Source organism: Terrapene carolina, unplaced genomic scaffold (assembly GCF_002925995.2).
Source record: "Terrapene carolina triunguis isolate 2854851 unplaced genomic scaffold, T_m_triunguis-2.0 Scaffold247, whole genome shotgun sequence".
NCBI lineage: Eukaryota > Metazoa > Chordata > Testudines > Emydidae > Terrapene > Terrapene triunguis.
The window spans coordinates 3,850,041-3,876,843 of NW_020664598.1; the positions used below are offsets into that span (position 1 = coordinate 3,850,041).

Genomic DNA, 26,803 nt, shown 5'->3' on the forward strand with positions numbered 1-26,803 from the left:
GATGCTGTAACACTCAGGTCTCAGGCGCTTTGCACCCTTGAAGCATCTTCCACCCAGCAGAATCTCGCATGGAGCGGCTGGGCAGGGCTGCTGGGGGAGGGGCTGACATCCTCTTCATGCGTAGGCTGAAGAGGCAGCTTGCCAGGGAGCGGAGCGTGGGGCAGAGGCACTTACCACTCGTTTGTCCATGTCTGCACCGCACTGCCCCTGCAGGCACGCCTGGAGCCTCTTGGACACATTGTGCGCTGCCCGTTTGGCTGGCTCGATTCTCTGCTCAATCTAGAAAGAGGGAAGAGACTGGGAAGCGGGTGGGGCTGGGCTGGGGGATTCCCTTCCCCAGCCACCCCTCAATATATCAGGTTCCAGGGTCGCCTTGGGATCTCTCTGCTGGGGTTTCCTAGCTGAGAAGGTAGCTGTGCATTGAGGGAAGAGAACTTCCCTTCTTTCGGAGGGCACGAGGTGACCCCCCCCTCCGCCTATTGATATCCATCCATGTCCCTCTGGTGCCTCCCCTGTGTGTGCGGGATCTGGTGAGGCGTTGTGTCCCCATCCCACACCACCGCCAGAGAGGGATGGAGGGCTGGACGCTGAAGCCTTGCCTACACAACAGGTACAGCCCGTTTGCATGGTGAGCCTGTTCTATCACTGCTTGATTTTGTGATCCTTAATGTGGTTATAACACGGTTTTGTCTGATCTACACAGGAAAAAACAACCCATGTTCAAGCGCGGCTAGGCTGTGTTGTAACTGGGGTCCCAAACATGGCTAGAGACATAGTGCAGACAAGGCCTCAGCAGCAGAGCTAGCATGGGAGGCAGGGCTCGGGCTTGAGGTTAGCTCTGTCCCCCACTGATGTAATCAGGGAGGCTTGTCAGAGGCCTATCACCCACTGCTGCACCTAGGTACCGTTCCAGGATGCAGAAAAATCCAGGCTGAGGCTGCCCTGTAACTTTGATATAAACAGAGAGAGAGAGAGAGTAACTCACACGCAGACACACCAGATGTTCGCCCGACATGCAGGCGCAGGCCCACACATGCCCACGGACCGAACCCATGCCTTACCTGCAGCAAGTCTTCAGTCAGGAACTCGGCTGTTTCTTGGGCTCTGGGGAAGAGGGCGTGGGAGGGAGAAAGAGACTTATTACACTTGGTGACCTCCAGCCAGCCTCCTCAGGAGGGAGGGCACTGAACCACAGCTGCTCTGGGTTGGTCCAGGGGGATGGGAGATGGTGGGTCCTGGGTCATTCTGTCTAAGGCTGGACTTGACTAGGAGGAGCTTTCAGGTGGGCCCACGGGAAGCGGATGTGAGGCATGGGAATGGCTCCCAACCTGAGAACAGAGGGGGCTGGGTCTCAGGCACGGGGCAGAGTCATAGCACTGGAGGTCCACGCTGGCTCCTTCTCAGCTGAATAAGGGATCTAGGCCAAGATTTTCAGAAGTGTCTAGTGATTTGGGGCACCCCACCAGAGACACTTGATTGTCAGGAGGCGCTGAGCTCCTGCTCTCTAGTGATCAGGGCCCTACAAGACATGTCAGGGTTGGGCACCCAAAATCACTGGGCACTTGGGCAGCTCTTGGCCCCAGTTCTGGTTCTTCTTCTCCTCCGCCTCCTTCTCCTACCAGGGGCTGCCCCCAGAGTCCATCCAATCCAGGGTCTTCTTCTTTCAGGGACTGTGCCCAGAGTGAAGGGCAGGCGAAGAGGAGAAGCAGCAGCGGGAGGGTGGGGTGGCCGTGATTAAAGAGGGCTGAGTTAGTGGGATCCCACGGCAGGTTGAGGAAGGGAGGCGCTGAGGTGAATCTGTAGCCTGTGAGGGGGCCTTGTAGCTGGATTGAACAAGCTGATGCTCTGTCAGGTCCTAATGAAATCTCCTGGCTGGGCACAACTGGGAGACCCCTTTAATGCAGAGGATGTGGGGAGAAGAGAAGCACTGCAAGTGCCCTAGTCCTTACACAGGGGGAGGGGGAATTGAGGGAGGGGACTGCTTTGGGGTAAGGGGAAGGGGAGGAGGGAAGAGCCTGCAGCAGCATAACCTACTGCTCCCAGTGAAAGACCCACTTGCCTGGCCTGGGGGCTCAGGCAAACAGTGAGATGAGTTTAAGCCATTCTCAGTCTCTCGACATTAAAAAAAACAACGTGTGTGTGTGTGTGGGTGAGAACCAAGATGGGAGAGCCCAGCCCTGCCAGGGCTTTTCAAGGTTTTGCAAGAGGAACAATTAGACAGAGAGAAAAACAATCAAGCAGAGGTGGCACTGGGCTGGGGAACGGCAGGAATGGAAATACAGTTAGAGACCCAGAGAGGAAAGGAGAGCAGGGCATACGCCCGGAGCCCCCTCCCTTCTCATCAGCCTACCGAGACGCTCCCCGTTCCTCTCTCCACCTCAGACAGGCTTTTCCGAGGCACTGGGGGATACAAGAAGAAGCTCCCATGACACCTTGTGGAGGATTCAGCTCCAAAGGGGTCCTCCAGCCCAGGAGGGAGAGAAGCCCTGGTAGGGAATGTTCCTTTCGTCTTGTTACTCCTTTTCCTGCATCCCTGTTCCTCTTTACCCCAATGGGGCCTGGGGGATTCCCTCTGCTGCTGACTTCTGCACTTCCCTGGCCCCACCCCCTGGCTGCCATCCTGCCGCACAGAGGGGCGCAATGCGACAGGCTCTCCCTGCCTAGCCTGTCAGGCTTAGGGTCGCCACCTGGCCTGATTTTCATGGGGCTGAACCACACCATCGAAGCTGAGCTTACAGGGCAATTCGGGGCCTGACTGGATGGAGGGGCCCCGCTGCTTGGTCCAGCAGGACAAGTGGAGCCAGCCAGCAGCGCTTTGTTAACCTGGCTTTATAAATGACCAGAGGGAGTCGCTACTGAGCAACACTGCTGTGTCCCTCCGGCTCTCCCAGCCAAGAGGGCCGAGTTAACCAAGTCTCCCTGGGGGTTAGCTAAAGCTTCCCCACAACTGGGGCTGCTCTGAGCAACCCCGGCCCCCTTCCACGGTCACTCAACCGCAGCGCCTCAGTGGTCGTCACAGCTTCTTCCTTCAACCTGCTGGAAGGCTGGGTGGTGGTGCAACGCTCTCTGGTGCAGCTTCCTGCCCTCTCCGGCAGCCCCGCCAGCGGAGAGCTGAAGGGCTTGGGGCTGGGTCCTTACCGTCCTGTGATGCTGGGATGGGAGAGCTGCTGCCGCATCCGATTAAACTGCCTCTTCATCATCTTGGGAGTGGAGAAGCGAGCGCAGCACCGATCTCCCCCACGAGTGGCTTCCCCCACTCAGCACCAGCCAGCTGCACTTGTCATCGGAGGAGCCAGAGCCTGCTGCCTCTTCCTCCCCGCTGCGCTTCTCGTTACTTCCCTCTCTCCTCTCCTCCCTCCCCACTCGGTGTTTTCTCTCCCCCTTTCTCTCCGCTCTGACTTCGCTTCAGACTCCCGCCCTTTTCTCTCCTCCCTCCTCCGGTTCTCTCACTCCTTCTTGCTCATGGGTGTCCTGCCTTCCTTTTCTCCTCTAGCTCCTTCTCTCACTTCTCCTTCCTTCTCATTCTCTCCTCGGTTTCCTCTCTGGTCTGGTTCCCACCCTCACCCTCACCCTGTCATTGCTGAGCAGGTAAGAACAGTCAGTGCTCCTGTTGCTGCTCTCTGTTCCTGTCACCACCCCGCAAGTATAAATAACTTCAGCCAAGCCTTAAAGGGGAAATATTTTTACAGCAAACACGTAACAAGGCAGAACAAGCATCCGCCACCGCCTAACCAGAGCGCAGGGCCCACACGCTCTCCCTCTCGTTTCCCACACGCTCTCTCCACCGGTGCTTACTCTGCCTTCCTTACGCCTTGTCAAACTCACTCGGGGAGCCAGGTGATTGATCCCACTACCTAGAGGCAGGGATGGAGTGGGCAGAAGGCACGCTAGCTTCCCAGCAGCTCTGCCAACGCACCTCAGTCGTGACCCGCAGCCTCCCTGCTGTACCTGCCGTGGAATCCCTGGCCAGCTCTGCCAATGCCCTTCATTCCTGGCTTTTGGTCAGATGAAGAGTTTATTTGCCAAAAAATGCAGTTTTGGTTGACCCAAAACCATTTGTGAATTTGACACAAATTCACCAAATCGTTTTGGCCATTTTTTTTTTTTGAGACTGAGGTGCTATTAATAAAATGGGGGAACCCCAGCCTCTTCTAGCCCTGTGGTCAAGGTGCTCCCCTGGGATGTGGGAGGTTCAACCCCCCCTCAGCCTGAGGTGAAGAAAGGATTCAAACTTAGCGCTCCCAGCCTGTAAGTGAACACCCTTGCTGCAGGGCTATGGGATAATCTGGGGTAGGCTCTGCTCCAGCTCTCCTATTGAAGCTGTTCCACTTTGTATAAATAAAAGAACAGGAGTACTTGTGGCACCTTAGAGACTAATACATTTGTTAGTCTCTATGGTGCCACAAGTACTCCTGTTCTTTTTGCGGATACAGACTAACACGGCTGCTACTCTGAAATTTGTATAAATAATTAGCCATCGGAGCAGGGACTTGATTCTCTCATTACCTAGGGTATGTCTACACCCAGCCGCTAGTTCGGCGGCTGGGAATCGAAGTTCTGGGTTCGACTTATAGCGTCTTGTCTGGACGCGATAAGTCGAACCAGGAAGTGATCGCCGTCGACTGCGGTACTCCAGCTATACGAGAGGAGTACCGCGGCGTCGACGGGGGAGCTTGCCTGCCGCGTGTGGACCGAGGTAAGTTCGAACTAAGGTACTTCGAACTTCAGCTACGTTATTCACGTAGCTGAAGTTGCTTACCTTAGTTCGAATTGGGGGGTAAGTGTAGACCAGGCCCTAGATGAGCGCCCTAACCCCCACACTGTTCCCTCTCCCATGATGGCTATCCATTGTTATTCCTTATGGCAACTCATGGTCATTCATAATGACAATGACTAGCCATACCAAGCGAGGATGACTCTGTAATCTGGTGGTTAGGGTCTTCCCGCAGGATATGGGAGACCCAAATTCAAATCCCTTCTCCACATTAGGGAGAGGGGGGAATTGAACCTGGCTTTCTCACCTCCCAGGTAAATGCCCTCACCCCTGAACGTTATAAATGGGTGAAAGTTATAAGGAGTGCACTTTCTTCTCCTGTTTTGTGAAGCTTTCTAAAGGCCTGAACCAAAATGTGTTGGGTCCAACACCGTGCGTCGTTCACCCCAAATGGATTTTTCAATTTGCTGACTTTTTCCTGTGATTGCAATTTTCAGATTTGATTCAAGCCAAACCATCATTTCCCCTGAAACTATCAGCAAACCAGCACATCAGTTATGCACCCAGCTCCACTCCTGACCTGCTGCACTTCCTGCTATTCCAGTCCAGCCCCACACCGCGCCCACAGGCCTTTCGGTGCGTCGCCCTCCTGCCCTGAACTAGCTGCTATTCCTGTCCTGCCCTTGCAGCACCCCCACTCTGCCAACACGCCCCCGCCCTGGCCAGCAGCAGTCCCTTCTGTTGCAGCCATGATCTCCTCCCCTCCTCACTCCTGTTGTACGGCCCCTCTAACAAGGCAAGGATGGTCATTTTCTATGTACAGCACCTTGCACAATGAGGCACCAGCTAGGTGCGGCTGTAGTAATAAATGATAGCCCATTGCAGTCCTGGGAGATCTACCAACACATGTCAGTGTACCTCATGCCTGATCTGCAGCTCCTGCTAGGGTGACCAGACAGCAAGTGTGAAAAATCGGGACAGGGGATGGGGGGGTAATAGGAGCCCATATAAGAAAAAGACCCAAAAATCGGGACTGTCCTTATAAAATCAGGACATCTGGTCACCCTAGCTCCTGCTGCTATTCCTGTCCTGAGACCCCCACCCCAGTCCTGATCTGCAAGCCCCTTGCCATTGCAGCAAGGGGACTCTATTCTGCACCCCCAGGGTGGTAAGAGTGGTGCTGCAGGCTTAGGCTGGGTCCCTAGGTGTTGCATGTGCACCCTGTAGAGAGGCTGTGGCAGTGGGCTCACCACCGCTTTATCTGTAAGGTGCACTGCAGCACCTCCCACTCACGTCTGCAGCAAACCAATGCCAGGGGACCGCAGTGTTGCAAACGCCCTGCTCCAAGCGCAGTGGGCAGCTCAGCACTTAAGCTGTCAACTCTGCAAACTCCTTTGGTGCCTTCCTCTGCAGAGCCCAGCCTCCCTAGCCACAGCCCGCAGCTGCAGGGCTTTAGGACTTGCAGCAACCGGGCCCAGCTCTTATCCTCCCATTGACTGTCTCCCTCTAGCACGCGAATAAAATCTGTTAGACCGGAGATTTCTTTCCCTGCTGCGAGATCATCCCCAAGCCCCCCACAGCCAGGAGCAGCCTGGCCAGAAAGAGAACAAGGGAGGAGCTGTGGCCAGCCTGCACGGTCAGTGAGAAAGCACAAAAGCTGGGACGGGAAGTGGTCAGAGAGTGTGTGTGTGTATATATATAAAGAAATACACTGTATAATTGTCAAGGAGGGAGAGAGGCAGGAAGAAGTGGCCCATCTGACACCATCCCCATGCATGGCCCAGGGCTAAAATAAACAGCGCCCCTGAGCCCTTATATGGTACTCTGCACCCAGAGATCTCATCGAAGTAGTGTCGTCATCCCCATTTCCCAGATGAGAAAACTGAGGGGTGGTCACCTAGTACCCCAGAGCGGAGCTAGGAGCAGAACCCAGGGTTCCTCGCTTGCAATCCAGTGCCCTAGAGCCCAGACCATACTTGATCCACAGGGATTAGAATATAGGCAAGCAAGAGTGAGGTTTACGGGCAACAGTGGCCAGACACCAAGGCAAGGAAACCCCAAGAGGTGGCTGTGTGGTACCATCGTGACTGCCCCTTCCCTCCCCTGACTCCTTAGCCAGACTCCACAGGGATCAAACCCAAAGCCCAAGAAGCTGCTTGCTGAGCTTCTGCACTCAGAGGCCCTAGGTGTAGGGGCAGTAGGGGAAGCCGTTGCACAGAGGGTGGAAACCCCCAGCAGGGGGCACTCCTGCCTGCTATGGGATCCATTTAACAAGGCCTCCCTGCCACTCCTGGCCTGGGAATGAGGATCCAAACCACCTGTGCACCGTGGACTTTGGTAGCCACCCTAGCTGGCATTTAATGGTGGGAGTTGGCAGGAGGGACACAGCCCTCGGGCCAGCCCCACTATCTCAGAGACACAGGGCTACAGCAGGGATGGGGATGGGAAAACCCCACCCTCAAGTTGCAGCCGACCGTTACTGCTACTTCCCAAAACCAACCATCTTTCCCAGCCCCCTGGGAGGCCAGCGGGGCCTCACAGCACACCGTGTGACAAGACGCGCTGCGGCAGCTGCTGCAGAGGCTCCCACAGAAAACCCCAGGGGAAGAGGAAGTGGGGACAGTTACTAGCAGCCAGCCGAGCCGCTTGGCTGCAAACAGCACTTGAACCTGGCCCAAGACTGTTCAGTCAGGGGGCTCGACAGTCAGGGTTAACCCCGGTGCCAGGAGTTCCTAGCAATCCCCTCCAGGGTGGAAATGCTAAGCCCTGCAGAGCAGTCCCCTCCCTCCATCCTCCTCCAACCTGGGGAGCAGCAGGGGTGGGAGGGAGCTCTTCCTGACATCAGCCTTGCACAGAAAAAGGAATTGAGAAACCGGGGAGGGGCATTCCAGCCCCAAACAGAAGCAGGTGCTGCTCCCAGTCCAGTGAGCCAAGACCATGAAATCCAGAACAGCTCCAACTAGCCAGCAAGCGTATTCGGTGCTCTCGTTTGCACTGGCACTTGGTTCCCGCAGGGCAGGGCAGTGAACGAAGTCCAGGGAGGCTCCTGAGTTTCATGGCGAGGCTAACTGAGCTAGGGTGAGCGTCAAGGCCAGGTTTGGGTGTGAACGCAGGTTTGGCTGTCGTAGACAGAGCTCAAAGCGGGTGAAGGGCACCATCCAGCCCCTGCCTCCCTGTTACTGGGGATCCATGCTGTATTTGTCTAGGCTGCAGTGTGCTGACATGGGCAGAGGGAATGGGGACACTTCCAGCACAGCATTCTCCCCAGGTCCGGCTGCACTGAGCAGAATCCCCACATCAGGGATGGAAAAGTCTCCCTGGCACCAACAGGGGGCACTCACCTTAGCTGGGAGGGTGTAGGGACACTGACAGTGCAGGGGGCGGAGTTCCCATGGCTTACAGGTGTGGGGCTCGCTGGTGACAGCAGGGGGCGCTCTGCCCAAGTCTGATTCAGGAAACACAGACATCAGGAAAGAACACTCTTTATTTCCCATAAATACAGCAGATTTCGCGCCGGGCGGTTTTTTAAATCCTTTTCCATGTACAGAATTTGCACTGAAAATATATACAAGTCTGTTCGAGAACCAACAAGATCTGCAAAGAAAATCCATACAAAAACCCTGAAAGAGACCAGAAAAGAAAATAAGACGCAGCAGAGCCCCACCTCACAGAGGCCTTCCCTCCAACCCATCCTCCCACTCCATGCTCTACCCCCCCAGAGCAATTCTGATTCCCCCAAGACAGGAGCATAGCCCCACTGGTTGGCCTCCGACACTTGGATCGAGCCCTCACTCATGGGCAAAGTCCCTATGCCGGCACCCTCTCTCCAAGGCATCTCCAGGGAGAGGTTTTGCCTATGACATGCAGGTCAGTTGCAAATAGACAGAGCCCTCTTAGCACAGAGCCTGAAAGCTGCCTGGGGGTGGGCAGGGGAAGAGGGCAAACTGTGCAGCCTGCAAACTGATCAGCAAGATGAGGGTATAGTGGGGAAGGACGTAGCTTGCAGCTCAACTATTAATCCATCCGTTTCCCTCTGTACCAGCATCATGGTCCAGCAGATACCAGTTTTGCGTCACAGTGATTGAACTGCTGGAATCCCAGATGCACGGAGAAAGACCTGCCCCTTATGTCAGTCAGACAGAGCATCAGGGGTTTCCCATCTCCCTCCAAAGAGCCCTCTGGAATCTGGGCTCCCTCATCACTAACCTGCACTGAGTCAGCTCCTCCCGGAACAGTGCTGAGAAATGCCCCCTTCCCTTTCCCCCGTACCAACATGTGGGGCTCTACCAGCAGGGTCCCCCTTTGAAGTCCTCAGGCAGCTGCCTGCACTCTCCCGGGTGGTGAGCGGGGTAGGTGGAGGGGGGACTCCCCTGCTGGCCCATCCTCACAAGAGGAAGGGAATAAACCCCCCAAACCAAGGAGTTCAAACGGTGCGATGGAAGAAGGGCTTTTAGCTGCTTCTCACCCCAGGCTCCTGCAACAGGTGGGGAGGGGAGGGGAGCCTGCGGGTCGGAACAGCCTCATTCAAGTCCAGGGGTGGAGACATGCTTAATACCTGCTCCTCTTCCTCACCGCTGCCCAAGAAGGCCACGCTGCTTTCTTGCTAGTCCTTCTCGCATACGGCATGTTGCCCCCGCCCCCACCATGACCCTGACCGCTTGCTGCAATGGGACATGGTCTGACGGGGCATGGCCAGTTCCAGAACCCCCTCCCCCTGCTTGAGTCAGTGGCTGGGAGCCAGGATGCAGCCTGGGTGCCATGGAACTGAAGACCTCCCTGCTGGCATTACACAGCCTCAGTGTCACAGAGCAGCCAGCCTCCCCAGCACTGCTCTGCCCCTGGGCGAGAGCCAAGGACTCTGGGAAATCTGCCCCCAGCAGGGACGGATGCCTGCTCTGCGGTGAAGGGAGGTCAGAGCCCCTCGCCCAGTCCGTTCAGCCTTGCTCCACACGGTATCTCGGGGTGATCCCACCGTGGGTAGGGAATCATGACGGGGTGAGAAGAGACGATTTGGGGCCTGGCTGCAAAGGGGGAGCCCCCAAAGAGTTACCCCCCGAGGTTCCAGAGCAGAGTTTGCTAGGAGTAGGGACTGGATGGGGAGTCTGAAGCAGATCGGGGGTCAGGAGCAGCAAAGGCCCTACATCAGAAGAGGAAGGAGGATCCCCGGATTCTGCCCCCAGGCCAGGGTTTGTTAGTGTTGCTCTCAGCTGATCACTATACCTACTGCTGAAGGGGAAGCGGGGTTAGAAGAGGAGCAGGAGGGGGGGCTGGATTACAAGAGCAGGGAAGACGGTCAGAGCAGCTTCTTGCTCCATCCCGGTCCCCCACCCTGTACTGAGCCGACACCCTCCTTCTCTTGGCTCTGCTCTCATCCGCAGGCCTTCACACACACACTGCCGCTGCCCCCTGGCCCACAGTGGCTAGTTCCAGAGTCCACGCGCCGGCCCCAGGGGACTCCAGTCCTGCAGGCATGCGGAGTCCTTGGGATTCGGGAAAAGCACCCTAGCCGTGGCCCTAGAGGCTGCCCCAGGACTCTGGAGGGGGGAACTGGTCCACGTCCCCCATTTCATTGTAGGTTTGCTCCCCCATGGTGAAGGTCAGCTTGTATCGTAGTCTCACTTTCTCCTGGGAAGAGAAGGGAAACGCGGTCAGGAGGTGGGGCTGGGGGATGTGGTCTGAGAGACCCACACACAGGAAGGCGGAAGGGGCTCGGGAGAGCTGGCATGAGCATGGGAATGAGAGAGGGAGCTGCAGGTCAGGGAGAGAGGTGCCAGCCCCATCCCGGAGCAGCGCTACCCGGCACAGGGAGACGCTCGCCCCAGGGGGCTCTGTGCAGCAGGCGAGGTGCCCTTACCTTCTGCGGGTTGGCGAGCAGCAGGACTTGGGTGATGGCAGTCGGGTGGACGATGGGGTTAAACGCCGGGAGCTCTGTCCCCGAGGGCGGCTGTAACTTGACCTTCATCACCTGTGGTGAGAGGCCGGGGGCGTCACCGTCCGATACCCCCAGAGGAGGGTGATAGGGCCCGGCTGTCTAAACCCGAGCGTAGACTCTGCCCCATGAGGGAAGGCACCCCCACGCCAGCCACCCCAGTCAGAAACTCCCCAGAGGGCGCTCAGTCACTCCCAGCCCTAGCTCTCCCACAGCCCTCCCTGCCCGCTGATCTCCAAGCGCTTCCCAGGGGACAGTGACACATCGTCACCCTGCTTTACGGAGAGATGCTATGGGGAAGTGACTTGCCAAGGTCACCCAGCAGGTCAGTGGCAGAGCTGGGATTAGAGCCTGGATCTCCTAGCCCTCTTCACTGGATCATGCTCGGCCCCTGGACCAGAGATTTCCATCCATTGGGTGCAGAGAAACACAGCTATTAGCAGTGGGGTGGGGAGAAGAGAAGGAATGAACTCAGCCCCCAGCTTGGAGCCCTCCCCACCCCAAATCTGCCTTCACTGCAGCGTGCATAAATAGACGGAGGATTTGGGGTTTGTGCCCACCCACCCTGTAGCAGCCAAGCCCTGAGATCACTTGGTTGGTGACCTGTCCAGCCTCCTTTCTGAGAGATACAGGCTGGTTCACTGACCACGAGCAGCATGTGGACCATTCCCATTGCTGTGGGAGGGGCGGGGAGAAGCAGAAACACAGCCTTTGCAAGCTCCCGAGATTGGGTCAGGAGCAGTAAGAACCTCCCCCATCCCACCCCCCAAGAGGATCCAGCCTTCGCTACCTTGGGGACGGCAGACTGAAAGACGATGTTGCGGATGGGCAGCGGGGCTGTGCTGAGCATGGAGATAACCACCACCAGCATGTCAGGCCGCTCGGGCAGAGAGTCTCGGGCGAAGTGGAAGAGGACCCGGAAGCCGTGCTGGTCGTAGACCGTCACCGGCAGGATGCTGCCTGCAGGGAGGGGAGGCCAGGGAACAGCGTCAGTAGGAGCAGAGAGATGGGCACTGGCTGGAGCCTATCATGCTACACAGACATGGGATTGATGGAAACCCCCAGACGGGACAACCAATCCCCTGGGCCCTCTCCTACACCCAGTCAGGTGAGGATTCCTTATAACCCTGCTGCCCCAGCCAGCGGTCTCTTCCCCCTCACTCACTCGGTTTGATGGACTCCAGAGGCACTGTGATGTTCGCCAGCGAGATCTCCTGGGGGGACGTGGGAGTGGGGAGCCCCAGAGGGGGCAGCATAGCTCCGGCTGGCGTGGGAGTGGTTCTCGGAAGCGTGGCAGGGGCAGGCTGCTCCAAAGGAGGCGGTAGGGGGGCCGCAGGGCTCGAGGAGATGTTCCGGAGCAGGGTGGGGGTGCTGCTGGTGGCAGTCACTGAGGTGCCAGAGCTTGTCTTGTTCTGGAGGTCCCGTAACGTGAGCCGGGGGGCCGGCTGCTTCTCCCTGGGGGTGGAAGAGATAAGGGAACAGGCCATTGGAACAAGCCCATGATGCTTGGAAGAGGGCAAAGGAAAGTCCGGCTGATCCCGTCCGTTCCTCACCCCTGATCCTGGCCCTGGCTCTTACCATCGGACTTGCTGCGACTCTGGAGGCAGGGACTGTTGTAACAGAGTCTTCCCCAGCAGATCCAGGTCATCCAGGCCACTGGTGACAGGGGAAGGGCCTGGGGCGGGTGTTCCTGCCTCTGCTTTAAGTGCTGGAGCAGCTGGGATGGAGGGCAGGCTGGGCTCACTGCTATCCTGCAATGACAGCCAGAGGGCACTACAGCAAGGGACATGCCTGGCTCAACAGCCAGCCTGTGCCTGGGGTTTGTACAACACTGCTCCCCAGCACTCTGTGGGCCTCTGCTCCCTGCACAAGTCCTCTGCCCCACACACCGCCGTCCCCGACACACACGCCACCATCCCCCTTTTGCCCCACACACCGCCGTCCCCGACACACCCCGCCATCCCCCTTTTGCCCCCCACACCGCCGTCCCCGTCACACACGCCGCCATCCCCCTTTTGCCCCACACACCGCCATCCCCATCACACATGCCGCACTCCCCTCTGCCTCCCACACCCCCATCCCCCTTTTGCCCCTCACACCGCCGTCCCTGTCACACACGCCGCCATCCCCCTTTTGCCCCCACACAATGCCGTCCCCATCACACACACTCCTGCTGTCCCCATCACACATGCAGCACCACCCCCTCTATCCCACGCGCTGCCCCACCATTCCCAGTGCGTATACACCACCGCCCCATGTAACCATGATGCCTCATCTTCAGTCTCTTCCTCCCTCTCACAAACTACTGCCCCTCTGCTCTAAGACCGTTACCTGGAAACTGTTCCAGCCACTGCTGTCCCCAGCCTGGGGGGCCGGGTCATTCAGCCCTGTGAGAAGAAAAGAGTCGACATGAGCAAAGAGCCCTGCGGGTAACTGAAGAGGGGGCTGACAGCCTGAGAGGTGGGCAGCTGCTAAACGGAGCTAGGTGGGGTGGAGAAGACATGCAGGGATGGCGGGCCGGGAAGAAAGCAAAGTGCCCCTAGTTTCCACCCCATCAGGTCTGGTCACTCCCCACTCTCCATCAGCTTCTTTCTCTGGTTCCAGGCTACTCAGTTGCCCTTCAGCACAGAGGGGACAGGTAGGGACCCAAGAGAGTCAATGGCACAAGCTGGCCCCTCAAAAGGAGAGCGCTAACGTCACTTAGCGATCCTACCCCGGAGGCAGACAGAGGACAATCACTAAAGGGAACATCTTCCAAAGCCCCTAAGTGATTTAGGAGCCTATGTCCCATAGCAGCCTCCTTGGGAGCTGCATTCCCTGGGATCTACTCTGCATCTGCAGCCCGTAGCGTCTGTTGGTAACATATCTGTACAAGGCAGCTCCCCGGGGCAACGTCAGCAGCCCCAGCGACGGAGTGGGGGGCCCCGGGGCGGAGATCCCCACCCCTCTGGGCTCGTAACCATTAGCTCCTGTGCTACGTTGTGTCTGCGCACTAGAGGTTTATTGCACTCTAGGAAACGAGAGCGGCTTGCGAAGGGCCCAGGTGCTCGCAAGGCACGAAGACTCAGAGGCGAACGGGGGTTTCCCACGGGGCAGTGCGGAGCAGTAACCTCTCGGCCTGCCAGGACGTGTCTACACTCCCAGCCTGGGTAGACAGACTGGCGCTAGTGGGGCCGAGCTCGGGCGCTAACAGTAGCGGTGTGGATGTTGCTGCTCAGGCTCTCACACCCACGTGACCCCTGGGTCTCAGCTCGGGGCACCAGCCTGAGTCTTCGCCGGAGCCGCAACGTCCCCACTGCTATTTTCAGCATGATAGTTTGAGCCCCGCTAGCGCCAGTCTGACTGCCCTGCCCAGGTGGGGCGGCTCACTGCCAGCTGCAGTTCAGACATACCCCCGTCAAGACACCATCAGCCTCTCCCACCAGCAGCTATCCCCCCTCAAGGCGCCGCTCGCCTGCAAACCACGCAGTAACAGCTGAGCGTTTTCTCCCTCCTCACCGAGAGACATGAGCTCGTCATCCAGCAGGGAGACGGCACTGGCTGGGTCAGGCACAGGGAGCATGGAGCCACCCGACAGGGTGGGTAAGGCTGGGTAGGAGGGGCCCGGCGCTGGCATGTCCAGTCCCGACAGGTCCAGGAGTGCTGAGGTGCTGCCTGTAGGGAAGACACAGAGGCTTTGATCACTGAGCAGCTGTAAAGAGAGAATCCCTCCCCTAATCTTCTCACTCTGCTGGGAGCTGGCTCGGTCACCAATCCACCTTCTTACCCCCACACCCCTCTCTGCTCCCCCTTCTGGCTTCAGCCTCACCCACAGTCTCTGATCTCCCCCTCCCAAAGCACCTCCGGCATGTCGTCTGGCTCATCGAGTGTCTTCCTCATCTCAGCCTCCCAGTTACCCTGCTCCAGGCCCCAACCGCACCCTTCCACCTCCCCACCTGACTGTCACCTCCCCTGGCTGGATCTCCCCCTTAACTCCCCTCCTCCCTTGAGGGCTCCTCACCTCGGAGGGGGCCAGCCACAGTCTCTCCATTGATCTCCTCTCCTCTCACGAGCTGCTTGTACAGGTTGATCACCTGGGTCAGGTTGTCATTGGCCTGCAGGATTTCCGCTGCAATGGAAGGGGCAGGGGATTCGAAGGCAGAAGAGGAGGTGGGGTGTCAAGTGGCAGCCCGGCCATGTACCCTGTGCAGGCCCTGGCGTTCCCTGTCCCTCTATAGATTGGGGCAGAGGAGAGCCAGGGAACTGACTCTTTGCTTTGGCAAAGACATCTTTGTTATCGCAGCCCCGTGCCCCAGAGCAATCGCCCATTGCCCGGGTTCTCCTCCAATCTGCCACACCCCCCTCCACCATTGCACTTTCAATGGCGTGTTCCTAAGGGGTGAACATAGGTTCCCCCGATTCACTGTCTGGCAACGCACGACGCACAGCTGGGCTTCCCCCAGCACCCGCTTGCAGCTCAGCCCCCCTCATCCCAGGGGGATGGCACAGCGGGCAGGGTGGGGACGGGGTGCATAGCAATGCAATGTCGGGCACAGCTGAAGGGGAGGCGGAGGGGTTAGCGAGGAGGGCTGTGCTGCGCTGGTGGGTGGCTCAGCTTACCTAGCGCCTCGTCGTTGTCCTCGGTGTCGCTGGCGAGCCGGAAGAGCATGGGCCTCATGCGCTCGCAGCGCTGGTACAGCTCCTGGGGGAGAGAAAGGGGGCGGAGGTGGGCGGCAGGGAAGCGCTCAGGAGGGGACGGGGAAAGGGAGATGGCAGGAGCTGCAGAGTAAAAACCCACTTCACCCTAGGGCCTCTTTACCTCACCCTGGTGTGTGAGACAGAGGGAAGTGACTCTGGGGCAGTCCCAGCCCTCACCTTCATGAGGTCCTCGCTGCTCTCCGTCGTCTCCCCCTTGCTGTAGCTGGTTACCATCTCCGTCAGCAGCTTCACGTTGTTGTTCACCTCCTCGATGGCGTTCGTACGCTTGGAGATCTTCTCCATTCGCTTCTGGTCCTGGAGCGGGAGGAGCAGATGGGTGAGGGGGGTCTGATGTCCTCCCTCCCCACAAGTTGGGACTGGGACGGCTACGACAGCGGGCACAGAGCGGCTTCCCCCTTCGAATGACATCTGGAGAGAGCAGGGCAGGGAGGGGCTTCTCCTGGAATGGTTGCAGCTTGGGTGGAGAGATTCAGTTTACACTGGTGACCATCCAGCACCCACTGCATGGCACAGGGGCTGGGATTGCACCAGCAGAGGGCGCCACAGCAGGGTATGTGCTCCAAGAACGCCCTCTGTGCCCATGTCCCATGTCCCCCTCCACCTCCACCTGACTGGGGAGAGCAGAATTTACTTCCAAATCCCAGGGATCTCTCTCCTCACCCCCCTATTGGCCCCTCCCGTGATGTCATGGGAAGTGGGCTCCCTTGCTTGCCAGGTCAATACGGGGATGCAAGCACACTGGCCATATGCTCCACCCCATCCCAGGACCTCTCTGCATCCTGTGCCAGGCTTCTCCTCCCCGGGGGGTGGCAGCGGATAAATCCTCAGCGCCCCTTCCCTGGTGACAGCCTGTATGAGGAAATTCACCTCCTGAACCATTTCCTTGATGAGCTTGTTGGCAGCCCGGAGGTCCTCAGAATGGGAGCTTTTCAGCAGGCGAGCCAGCATCTGCAAGATAGACAGAGAGGCACGTGGACTGGGGCAGAGGAGGCAATTCCAAGCTTGGGTCGCTGGCAGCAGGGGTCACTCTAAAGCAGATGGTTCCCAGACAGACTGTTCTGTTAACACAGAACTAAGGCTGGGGCATCGCTGGTAAACGGAACATCCCCGCCCTCAGCACAGGGAAGACCCTGAACGTTTGAGAGGACAGTTAAAGGGCCACAAATGACCTCAAAGGCGATCGGCAAAGGGAAACATAACTGGGCGTGTGCCTTTGTTTGTGTGCTTCTTTCTGATACATACTAAAAAGAACCTCAAAGGTCCCCCAACACTCCACACAAACACGTTTTTTCCCGGCTTGTTTTATTACATTAGAAATTCCGGCCTTGTCTGACAGTATGGGGAGCTGGAGAACGACTTCCCTGGCACAGAGGAAGTGAAACCTGATTGGGAGGAGTGATAGCTCAGTGGTTTGAGCATTGGCCTGCTAAACCCAGGGTTGTGAGTTCAATCCTTGAGGGGGCCACTTAGGGCTCTGGGGCAAAATCAGTACTTGGTCCTGCTAGTGAAGGCAGGGGCTGGACTCGATGACCTTTCAAGGTCCCTTCCGGAGACAGGATATCTCCATAAATTTAAACAGAGAAAAGCGACACCTGACAGAAGGGATTTTCCCTGAGGCCCAGTCTACACACAGTTTTTGGTCCTAGTACAGCTGTGTTGGCTGGAGGAGTGACTTTTCCCTAGTACCAGGAATGGCAGCACAATCCCCTAGAGTGGTTGCATTTATACCATGATAAAGGCGCTTACACCGGCCTACCTTATTCCCCATTCCCTACGAGAATAGCTATACAGGTCAGCACACATCACAGTTACGCTGGTAGAACTAGGTCCACGCTGGAGGGTGGGGTTCAGCTTTAATTCTACCAGTATCGTCAAAGTGCCACAACTCGTGTGTTTAGCCATGCCCCAGACTCGTTAATGCGTTGCCTTCGTTAGTGCCAATGAATAACCCCCTGGGAGTAAAGCTCTCTCTGTTAGCTTCAGACCCAGTGCCCTTCCTATAGGGACTCTGAAAGCTCCTCGCACACCCATCCACTCACCCTCACAGCCACACCCACCCTTTGGAGTCATCACCAAAGAGTTGTTTCAACAAGGGGTGACTGTCAGGAAAAGGGGAAGGCCGCTTTTCCAGAAGCTTCTCTACAAACACTTTGTCCGATCAACACTGGACCCTCCCGCCAAGTCTTGTGTGCAGGGCGCTGCACAGTGAAGAGCTGGGATCCCGACCTGGCTGCCACTGGAAACAGCTGGACAGCCTTGACTATGGAGTTGCTGCCAGAGAAGCCTCATTTCAGCTTTCCCCATTTTAAGAGCATCAGCACTGCCAGAGCGGTGGCTTATCCGTCTGGTATCCCAGCTGTGAGGGAGGCCGATGCTGGATGGTTCAAGGAAGGGTTAACCAATTGGGCCATACGTGTCCTGGGGGGAGGGAGAGGAAGAGTGTCTGCGCTCTGAGCTGCAATCTGTTTATGCCACGTGGCAAGAGGAGCCATCGCCTCGGTAATATTATGGCAGCTGCTATTCATTCATACGAGTGTCAATGCTAGGTCATACTAGTCCCCATGCTATCGCCCTAATCAGTATCCAGCAGCATCTAGTTCAATAGGTCAAAGAGCAAGTCTCTCTCTTTCTAAGGGCCCGATTCAGAGCCCACTGAAATCAGTGGGAATCTCTCTAGTGGTTTGCTTTGGATCACGCCCTAAGCATGTCCCCTTCCTGAGCACAGCACACAGCAGGCGAACGAGCTCCTGGTCTTGTTGCTGCGCCAGCCAGCCCCACGGACGGAGATGAGTGAGCACAGACGCAGGAAGGCCTGGCCTTCTGCTCCTCCTCCCACAGAGCCCTCACCTTGGACTTCTCCTCGTCATCAAAGATGATGTTCTTGGGCCGGGGGGGAGGCAGGGGCAAGGGAGCCTCGTCCGGCAGCTTCGGGTCGCACTTCACGATTCCTGTGGGGGAGAGGAGCAGAGACATCACCGGGCCCAGCCCTCACCTCACTGGGGCGGTGCTGGGGTTACCAGATGGCTCTTCTGCTAACCCCGCTCCAGGAAGCCCTGATCTAGGCCTCACACAATGGACATCTTCTTTCCCTCTGGCCGGTCCAATTCAGCTCTGCGTCAGGGTTGGGGGTGGGGGGCATGCTCCACCCACCCCCTGCTCCAGCCGTGCATCGTCTGCAGCATCTCCAAGTCCCCACTAGCAGGAAATCATCCCAGTCATTCCATGCATCACATGTCCTGGTCTGCCATAACCGTATTATACCTATGGCACCACCTCTTATGAAGCCACATCTTGGGGCTGGTGAGGAAGACAGATGTCACATCCCCCTTCACCCCACACAGAGATCAGACCACCAGTGACTCTCCCCATCTTGCTTAGATTGCTAAAGTTCCCATTTGCTCCCTCCGGCCTCTGAACTGCGCAGCCCATACAGTTGCTAGACCAGGCCCGAGCACAGAGAAGGCCAGAATCCAGCCTGGACCCAGCGTCTGCCACAGCAGAGGAAGGCCCTTCCCCAAAGGAGATACCTGGCTCTCACCTTGTTTCTTCAGCATCTGATAGGCCTCTGTGATCTTCACTTCCTGAGGCAGCCCCAGCGTCCAGCTGTACATCAGCTCCAGGATTTTCAACTTCACCTTCTCAGGAGTTCGGCTGCCTAGATACTGAGGGGAGAGATGGGCAGAGCTGATCCACACACGGCCAACTTCTCAGGGAGAAGTGAGATGGCTCCCAACGGACAATGGAAGGGAAGGAGGAAGTGAGTAACGGCCCTTGCAACATGCCCCTTACTGTGGTTGGCCTCCAGCATAGGGGGGCTGGGAGGGTGGGTGAGGCCCTGAGGGCCAGAGTTTACATGAGATCCCAGGCAGTACCAGCCAGTGTGGGGCAGCCCTCAGACCAGGGCCGGCTCCAGGGTTTTTGCCGCCCCAAGCGGCAAAAAAATAAAAATAAAAAAAAAGCCGAGATCGCGATCTGCGGTGGCTATTTGGCGGAAGGTCCTTCACTCCAAGTTGGAGTGAGGGACCGTCCGCCGAATTGCCGCCGAATAGCTGGACGTGCCGCCCCTCTCCAGAGTGGCCGCCCCAAGCACCTGCTTGGCAAGCTGGTGCCTGGAGCCAGCCCTGCCTCAGACACAGTGAGATGAAGGGCCAGTTTAAGTCCCATTTGCCCGGCAGGGGGAAGGTGCATATGGGGAGATTCCTCTGTAGAGAGGAGTTTATAGTGGCCAACAAGAAGCTGCCTTGCTATGTCCCAATGGAACACAGAGGGAGGCAAACCGAGTCCTCCTCCCCCAATACATTCACTCCCAGCAATGGCCTCCTTTGGGAGCACACAGAGAGCAGGTAACATAGATCTGCACAGGTTGGGGAGGGGGGTGGGGAAATCCCTACCCCAGCTCCACCTCTCTCTATGTCCCTCACTGGCTGCTCCCAGCCTGACGCCCCGCCCTGCCAACGGGGCGCTGGCACCCACCTTGGGCGACACCACCTTGATGAGCTCGTTGAGGAAGCGGAACTTGCCCACCTCGTCGTGGAAGCGCTTGCCGCAGTTCTTCATGCAGGTCTCTAGCACCTGAGAGAGCAGAGGCTGAGTCAGGGTCAGCAGGCGGAGGAGCTGGCTCCCCTTGGCAGGACTGACCCCGCAGCACGAGGGAAAGGGAGAGCAGGCCCTACATCCTGGCTCGTGGGGTCAGGGTCACTGGGGAGGGACCCCTGGGTGACTCTGTTGCAGCCAGGCTGGTTCCCCCCTTCTATTCCATATCACAGGTGCCAGCCTTCTGACTAAGGGGAACAACCTGTCCCCACAAAGGGTGGGTGCAGAGGCAGAAGTGGTTGCCTGAAACACACAGCAGACCACAGGAGGGGAGAAACAGCTGGTGGGAATGTCCTCTGGGCTCCCTCCCCCACCCCAGAGACAGGCAGTGAATCCCCATGCTTACGTTAGTGTGTGTGTGGGGGGGAGGGGAGAATCCATCAGAGACACAGAAAACACAGGAGCTCACAGCAGAGGCATTCACAGCACTAGCTCGGACTAGATTATGAGGGGCCTGATCCAAGGCCCATTCAAGCCACTCCCACTGATCCCCTCCGGGGTAAGATCCCCCACTTCACTCAGATGGAACAACCTTCAGCCCATGGGCAGCGCTCTACCAGCCCTTCCCGACAGCCTGAGTGCACCAGGGCTTTAGCTGAGCAATACGGGAGAGTCCCCACAGCCCAAAGAGCAAAACAGGGCACTCCCCGCCCTGGCCTTTAATCTGTCTAACCCGTCTGGAGAGCCTCTCCCTTACCGTTAAGGCCTGGATGGCTTCCCATTCCTGCGGAGACTGGATCTTGTGAGCTAAAAGTCGGGTGGCAAGCGGGGGACTGGAAGGGGAAAAAGCACAGTGGTTGTAGGGAGACAGTGTGACCTAAAGGACTGGGACTCAGGAGATTGGGTTAATTTCCTGGTTGTGCCACTGGACTGCTAGGTGACCTTGGGGGAAGTCACTTCCCCAGTCTGTGCCTCAGTTTCCCCATCTGTAAAATGGGGACAATAATACTGATTTCCATCGTAAAGCATTTTGAGATCTATTGATGAAATACCTCTATACAAGGGCTAGGTACTATTGAGAAATGGACCGGCATCTCTCCAGGGGACACAGCTCTTGCTCATACCACTGGGTATGCACAAAGTCCTTAAGGGGCCCCTCAATGTGCTTGGGGCAAAGGGGCTAGTTTCAATAGCACACGGCAACTTTATTAATTAACTGATGGGGCCTTAGAGCATCTCCAATCCCAAAGGATCTCAAAGTCCTGTACAAATCTCTGTAGAAATCCTTCACTGCCCCACTAATGCAGCTGCCTCTGGGGTGGAATGCACAAGCAAAGCTACACAGCAAAGTCATAAGGGGAGGGGGGGGGAGAGAAGAGTGATCTCCCAATGTGAAACTTTAAAGGCACTTTCAGGTTGGCAGAATGTAACTATCCTTGTAGGAATTTGGCCCGGACTCCTGTTCTCACAAAAAGAGCCATGGGTCAGAAGCAACCAGGACCTCAGTTTTACATCTCCTCGAGTAGCAACATCCTCCCTCTCCTCCCCCACACACCACGTGAGGGCAGCGGAAGCGCTTGAAAGACATACTGAAAGTACACCTTAAAAAGGGAGGCATCAGCCCAACAAACTGGGAGGACTTGGCGCAGAAAAGAACACAGCGGCGCCACACCATACTCCAAGCCACAGCTCACTTTGAGGAGAACAGACGTGCTCATGAGACGGAGAAGCGACAAAGGAGAAAAGAACAACTATGTCTCTTTCAAAATTACACCTGTTACTTCTGTGGGAAAATCTGCAGGGCACCACTTGGGCTCCACAGCCACCTAAAAACCCACCAATGAACCCCCTTGGCATTGAGGGATCGCTGAAGAGGAGCAGGGCACAGTACTGCATCAGAGAGAAGAAAGAATGCCACCTACTGGGCTTTTATGCCATTTCCTGAAGCAGAAGGACTTTTCCCTGAGAGGTTCTCCTCGATCCAAGCACAGACTCAGAATGACCCTGCTTAGCTTACAAGATCGTGCATTTGGAATCCAGGTGTGTAACCTGGAGCTGTTAGAGCAGTGCTTCTCAACCAGGGGTACGTAGAAATCTTTCAGGGGTACATCAACTCATCTAGATATTTGTCTAGTTTTACAACAGGCTACATAGAGAGCTAGGGCCTTTCCTAGGGCGGTACGGGGCCTGGGGCGGAAGTGACGAATCTGTCACTTCCGGGACCAACCCCTCCGGCCAATTGCACCGGACCGCGGACCCCCCCAAAGCGGTTGCCCTGATTCGCCATACCCAAGGGATGGCTCTGTAGAGAGCACTAGCAAAGTCAGTACAAACTAAAATTTCATACAGACAATGACTTGTTTATACTGCTCTATCTACTATACACTGAAATGTAAGTACAACATTTATATTCCAATTGATTTATTTTATAATTACATGGTAAACATGAGAAAGTGAGCAATTTTTCAGTAATAGTGGCTGTGACACTTTTGTGTTTTTATGTCTGATTCTGTAAGCAAGTAGTTTTTAAGTGAGGTGTAACTTGTGGGTACCCAAGAGAAATCAGACTCCTGAAAGGGGTACAGTGGTCTGGAAAGGTTGAGAGCCACTGTATTAGAGGGAGGAAGGAGAAGGAGTGTACTCACCCTTCTAGCTCCTTATTCAGCTGCTCACAGAAAGCATTGATGCTGTCCCAGTCCAGATCCTTGTTGAGAGGATTCGTAGCCCTGTCTGGATGTGAGAGAGAAGAAAAGAGACTATCCTGTCAGAAAGAGAATCTCCCACCCAGCGAGGATCAGCTACACAGATTGTAAGGGTGGGGTGTAATACCAACACCACCCACTAATTCGGGAGTCTGGCCTTTCACAAGCTGCATTAACAGAGGTTCACACTGAGGGGAGAGCAGACCCTCCACATGCCTCTCCCAAAGGAGTCATAACTGGAACTGAGATGGAAGTTAGTGAAATACCATGGCAGGAAGTTTGCAAACATTACCTGCAGGTGAAGTCGGGCAGGGGATCAGAGCCACCCCACAGAGAATCACTGAAATGTAGGGCTAGAAGGAACCTTGAGAAGTCATCAACTTCAGCCCCCTGCACTGAGGCAGGCCCAAGTAAACCTAGACCATCCCTGACAGGTGTTTGTGCAGCCTGTGCTTAAACCTCCAATAGTGGGGATTTCACAACCACCCTTGGAGGCCTGTTCCAGAGCTTAACTACCTTTCCAGTTAGAAAGTTTTTCCTAATATCTAACCTAAATCTCCCTGGCTGCAGATTAGCCCCATTACTTCATGTCGTACCTTCAGTGGACATGGAGAACAATTGGTCACCATCCGCTTTATAACAGCCCTTAATATATTGGAAGACTATTATCAGGTCCTCCCTCAGTCTTCTTTTCTCAAGTATAAACATGCCCAGTTTTTTTAACCTTTCCTCACAGGTCAGGTTTTCAAAACCTTTTATAATTTTTGTTGCTGTCCTCCGGGGGCTATCCAATTGGTCTACATCCTTCCTAAAGTATGGCACCCAAAATTGGACACAGTAGTCCAGCTGAGGCCTCACCTGTGCAGAGTACAGCAGTACAATTACTTCCTGTGTCTAAGGGCTTGTCTACACTTACTGATGTGTGGCGATCGATGCATCAGCGGTCAATTTAGCGAGTCTAGTGAACAAGAAGCACAAGGGGAGTCGATGGGAGAGTGTCTCCCATCGACATCGTGTAGCGTGGACCCCGTGGTAAGTAGATCTAAATACGTCAACTTCAGCTACGTTATTCATGTAACTTAGATCGATCTCCCCCCAGTAGCGTAGACAAGGCCTTACATACGACACTCCTATTCATACACCCCAAATGACATTAGCTCTTTTCACAACTGCATCACATTGTTGACTCATATTCAATTTGTGATCCACTAAAGCCCCCCAGATCCTCTTCAGTAGTGCTACCACCTAGTCAGTTTCTCCCTATTTTGTAGTTGTGCATTTGATTTTTCCTTCCTGAGGTACTTTGCACTTGTCTTTATGGTATTTCATCTTGTTGATTTCAGACCAATTCTCTACTTTGCCAAGATCCTTTTGAATTCTAATCCTGTCCTGCAACGTGCTTGGAACCCCTCCCAGTTTGGCATAATCCACAAATGTTATAAGCATACTGTCCACTCCATTATCCTTCATTAATGACTTGTCAGGAGAGCATAAATGAATGATGGGGCTGGAGCTGGATCAGAGTGTGGGTGGCAGGTGGATCTGTATTGTGGCAGTACTGAGGCCCCAACCAGACATCAAGGCCCCACTGCACTAGGCACTGCACACACATATGAAAGGAGAGTCCCTGCCCCAAAGAGTTTATAATCTAAAATGTATGATTGAGAGACAACAGGTGCACACAACAAAGAGACGGAGGAGCACAAGTTAACATCAACAGGATAACAAAGTGTGTATCTGAGGGTGCAGTGGCTTGAGAACAAGCCTAAAAGAGAGAGACACTGACACCCCACAGATCAGAGTTGGGGGTGGAACTGGTCACGGCAGGGGTGGGTGCATTTGGGGGGTGGGCTCTCTGGTCTGGCAGGGGTGATCCCCAGGGGTGGATGGCCCAGCTGATCTGGAACGTGCTGTGGAAGCGATCAGGGAGGGGAGGGGGTTGATCTGGATCACACTGGCGCTGACGAGGGAGTGATGAGGGGACTTGATCCGGATCACCCCCCTCACCATCCCTCCGTCAGCGCCACAGTGAGATCCGGAACACACTGTGGCGCTAACGGGAGGACGAGGGGGGTTGATCCGGATCACACTGTGGCGCTGACGGATGGTGAGGGGGGGTTGATCTGGATCACACTGTGGCGCTGACAGGAGGACGAGGGGGGGTTGATCTGGATCACACTGTAGCGCTGACGGGAGGACGAGGGGGGTTGATCCAGATCACACTGTGGCGCTGACGGATGGTGAGGGGAGGGGGTTGATCCGGATCACACTGTGGCGCTGACGGGAGGACGAGGGGGGTTGATCCGGATCACACTGTGGCGCTGACGGATGGTGAGGGGAGGGGGTTGATCCGGATCACACTGTGGCGCTGACGGGAGGACGTGGGGGGTTGATCCGGGTGTCCGCGCGGAGGGCCCCGTTGCCCCCCAGCCTCACTCACTGATCCACGACTCCAGCGCGTCCGGCTCCATGGCGGCTCGTGCGGCCCCCGCCGCCCCTTGGCTTAAAAGGGCAACGTCCCTTCCGCCCTCCCGGCCCGGCGGCGCGGAGCCATCGAGATCGGGGAGAACCGTCTAGAGCGCCGCTACGGAGACCATGGAGCTCCGCACGTCCGCGTAGAGCGTCTCGGAAATCACAAAGCAGCTCAGCCTTCCGCTAGAGCGCCACCGCCTGAACAATAGAGTTGCCACCTCCTCTAGCACGTCAGCGCCGAAAACCATAGAGTTCAGGACGGGTCAAGTCCGCCGCGCCACGGGCCAACAGAAGAGACGAAGCGGAAGAACTATCTAGAAGCCGTTGCGTATGTGCCATAGAGATCATGTAGCAGCGCTAGAGCGTCGGGAACAGGGCAGCGCCATAGAGCCAACTTCCGGGAGGGCCTTTGTCCCGGTGGGTGGGTGGCTGCCTGTGATTGGGGCAGGAAGGGCATTTCCGGTGGCGAGAAACTGGAGAGGAAGGGGAACTTCCGCCTCGGGGCGCGTGTCCTTTAAAAGGGCGTTTAGGGGTAGGGGCTGGTGCTATAGCGCCGTGGGTGCCCTTGGTACCATCCGCCCAACCCCGTCGGGGAATGGACCCTCCCTCTCTCCTCCTCCTCCCGCCCCCTCCCTGCGGTGTCTGGGCCAGGCGTGGGGGTGGCGGCCCTTGGGGAATTCTGAGCTAGTGAAAGGCAACTCCCCCCTTCCCCCCCGCGGGAAGAGCCAGTCTGCGGAACTACCCGCCGCAAGGCGGATCCGAGTCAAGCGCTGGGGTTGGCCAGAGCCAACACTGAAACAAGGGGGTGATAGGGCGGCACATTCTTGTGCTTTGGGGTCTAGCTGGTCTGTGGCTGTTGGGGGGTAGGAGCCCCATCCCTGCCTGCAGGGAAGGGCCTCGCATCTTCACCAGGATGTTCCTGCTCGCCTTATAAATATCCTCCCCCTCCTTGACTCCTAAGATGTTCTTGGATCTCAGTGATGCCATGTGGCAGTGAGTTCCACAAGCTATGGTTGTACTAAAAAAAAAAAAAGATAATCAGTATTTGCCTTTTCCATTTGAATGTCCAATGTTTTAATTTCAGTGAGTGGCCCCTTGTTCGTGTGTTATAAAACAGGGATGATACCTTTGCTATGCCATTCATTATTTGATATACTTCTGTCATGTCTCCTTTCTAAGGAGAACATCCTCAAGCTTTTCATTCTCTGTATATGGAATTTGTCCAGGCCTTTGATCATTCTCATTGCTCTTCCCTGAAACCCTTCTAGTTTTGCACTATCCTTTGTGAGATAAGGTGACCAGCACTGCAGGCACTAGTCAAGGTGAGATTGACTTTATATAAAGGCATCATAATGATTTTTGGTAGTACTTTCCATCCCATTCCTTATTAACCCTGTTAGCTGTTTTTGACCACAGTTATGCATTAGGCAGAAGTTTTCACTGAGTTGTCTGTGATAATGCCCAGTCCCTTTCTTGGGTTGATAAGTGAATTTAGAACCCTGTGAGGTATATTTCCCCTGCAATGTGTGCCTTTTAACACCAGAGTTTGTTTGCTCATTTATCTAGCTTGGTTAGGACTCTCTGGTCCTGAGTAACCGAAATAACGTTGTCATCTGCTAGTGTTGCTACCTCACTACTCACCCCCTTTCTAGACCATCAATAAATATATTAAACAATAAAGAACCTAGTACAGAATCTTGAGGTGCCCCCATGGCTAACCTGCCATGATGAAAACTGATCATTTAATCCTAATCC

At 56.0% G+C, this 26,803-nt stretch overlaps 2 protein-coding genes across 2 annotated transcripts in view; both read right to left on the reverse strand.

Annotated features, from left to right (window-relative positions):
- Nucleotides 1-3,218, reverse strand: part of SH3BP1 (SH3 domain binding protein 1) — a 30,175-nt gene extending 26,957 nt beyond the window's left edge. Inside the window, exons 1-3 of the mRNA XM_029912799.1 lie at nucleotides 3,139-3,218; nucleotides 1,062-1,104; nucleotides 175-279 (exon numbers count right to left, since the gene is read on the reverse strand). Coding sequence (XP_029768659.1) covers nucleotides 175-279; nucleotides 1,062-1,104; nucleotides 3,139-3,200 — 210 coding nt within the window. The 5' untranslated portion in view covers nucleotides 3,201-3,218. The remainder of the gene's footprint in view (nucleotides 1-174; nucleotides 280-1,061; nucleotides 1,105-3,138) is intronic.
- Nucleotides 3,219-8,180: 4,962 nt separating this feature from the next.
- Nucleotides 8,181-25,366, reverse strand: GGA1 (golgi associated, gamma adaptin ear containing, ARF binding protein 1). The gene is made up of 17 exons (XM_024200096.3): nucleotides 25,017-25,366; nucleotides 22,520-22,604; nucleotides 20,632-20,707; nucleotides 19,815-19,913; nucleotides 18,880-19,003; nucleotides 18,189-18,289; nucleotides 16,209-16,289; nucleotides 15,498-15,635; nucleotides 15,243-15,324; nucleotides 14,644-14,751; nucleotides 14,142-14,297; nucleotides 12,975-13,030; nucleotides 12,222-12,394; nucleotides 11,809-12,098; nucleotides 11,434-11,603; nucleotides 10,569-10,679; nucleotides 8,181-10,339 (listed from the first exon to the last, which is right to left on the reverse strand). The coding sequence occupies exons 1-17, from the start codon at nucleotides 25,045-25,047 to the stop codon at nucleotides 10,229-10,231; spliced, it is 1,992 nt and encodes a 663-aa protein (XP_024055864.2). The 5' UTR covers nucleotides 25,048-25,366; the 3' UTR covers nucleotides 8,181-10,228.
- Nucleotides 25,367-26,803: the final 1,437 nt, after the last annotated feature.

Bases quoted from the DNA above. Each gene is read 5' to 3' on its own strand.
- GGA1 (XM_024200096.3), bottom strand. From the start codon at position 25,047: ATGGAGCCGGACGCGCTGGAGTCGTGGATCA. The intron at 20,708-22,519 runs GTGAGTACACTC...TTCCCCTTCCAG, and splicing joins CTGAATAAGGAGCTAGAAGG to TCCCCCGCTTGCCACCCGAC. The intron at 19,004-19,814 runs GTGGGTGCCAGC...CTCTCCCCTCAG, and splicing joins TCAAGGTGGTGTCGCCCAAG to TATCTAGGCAGCCGAACTCC.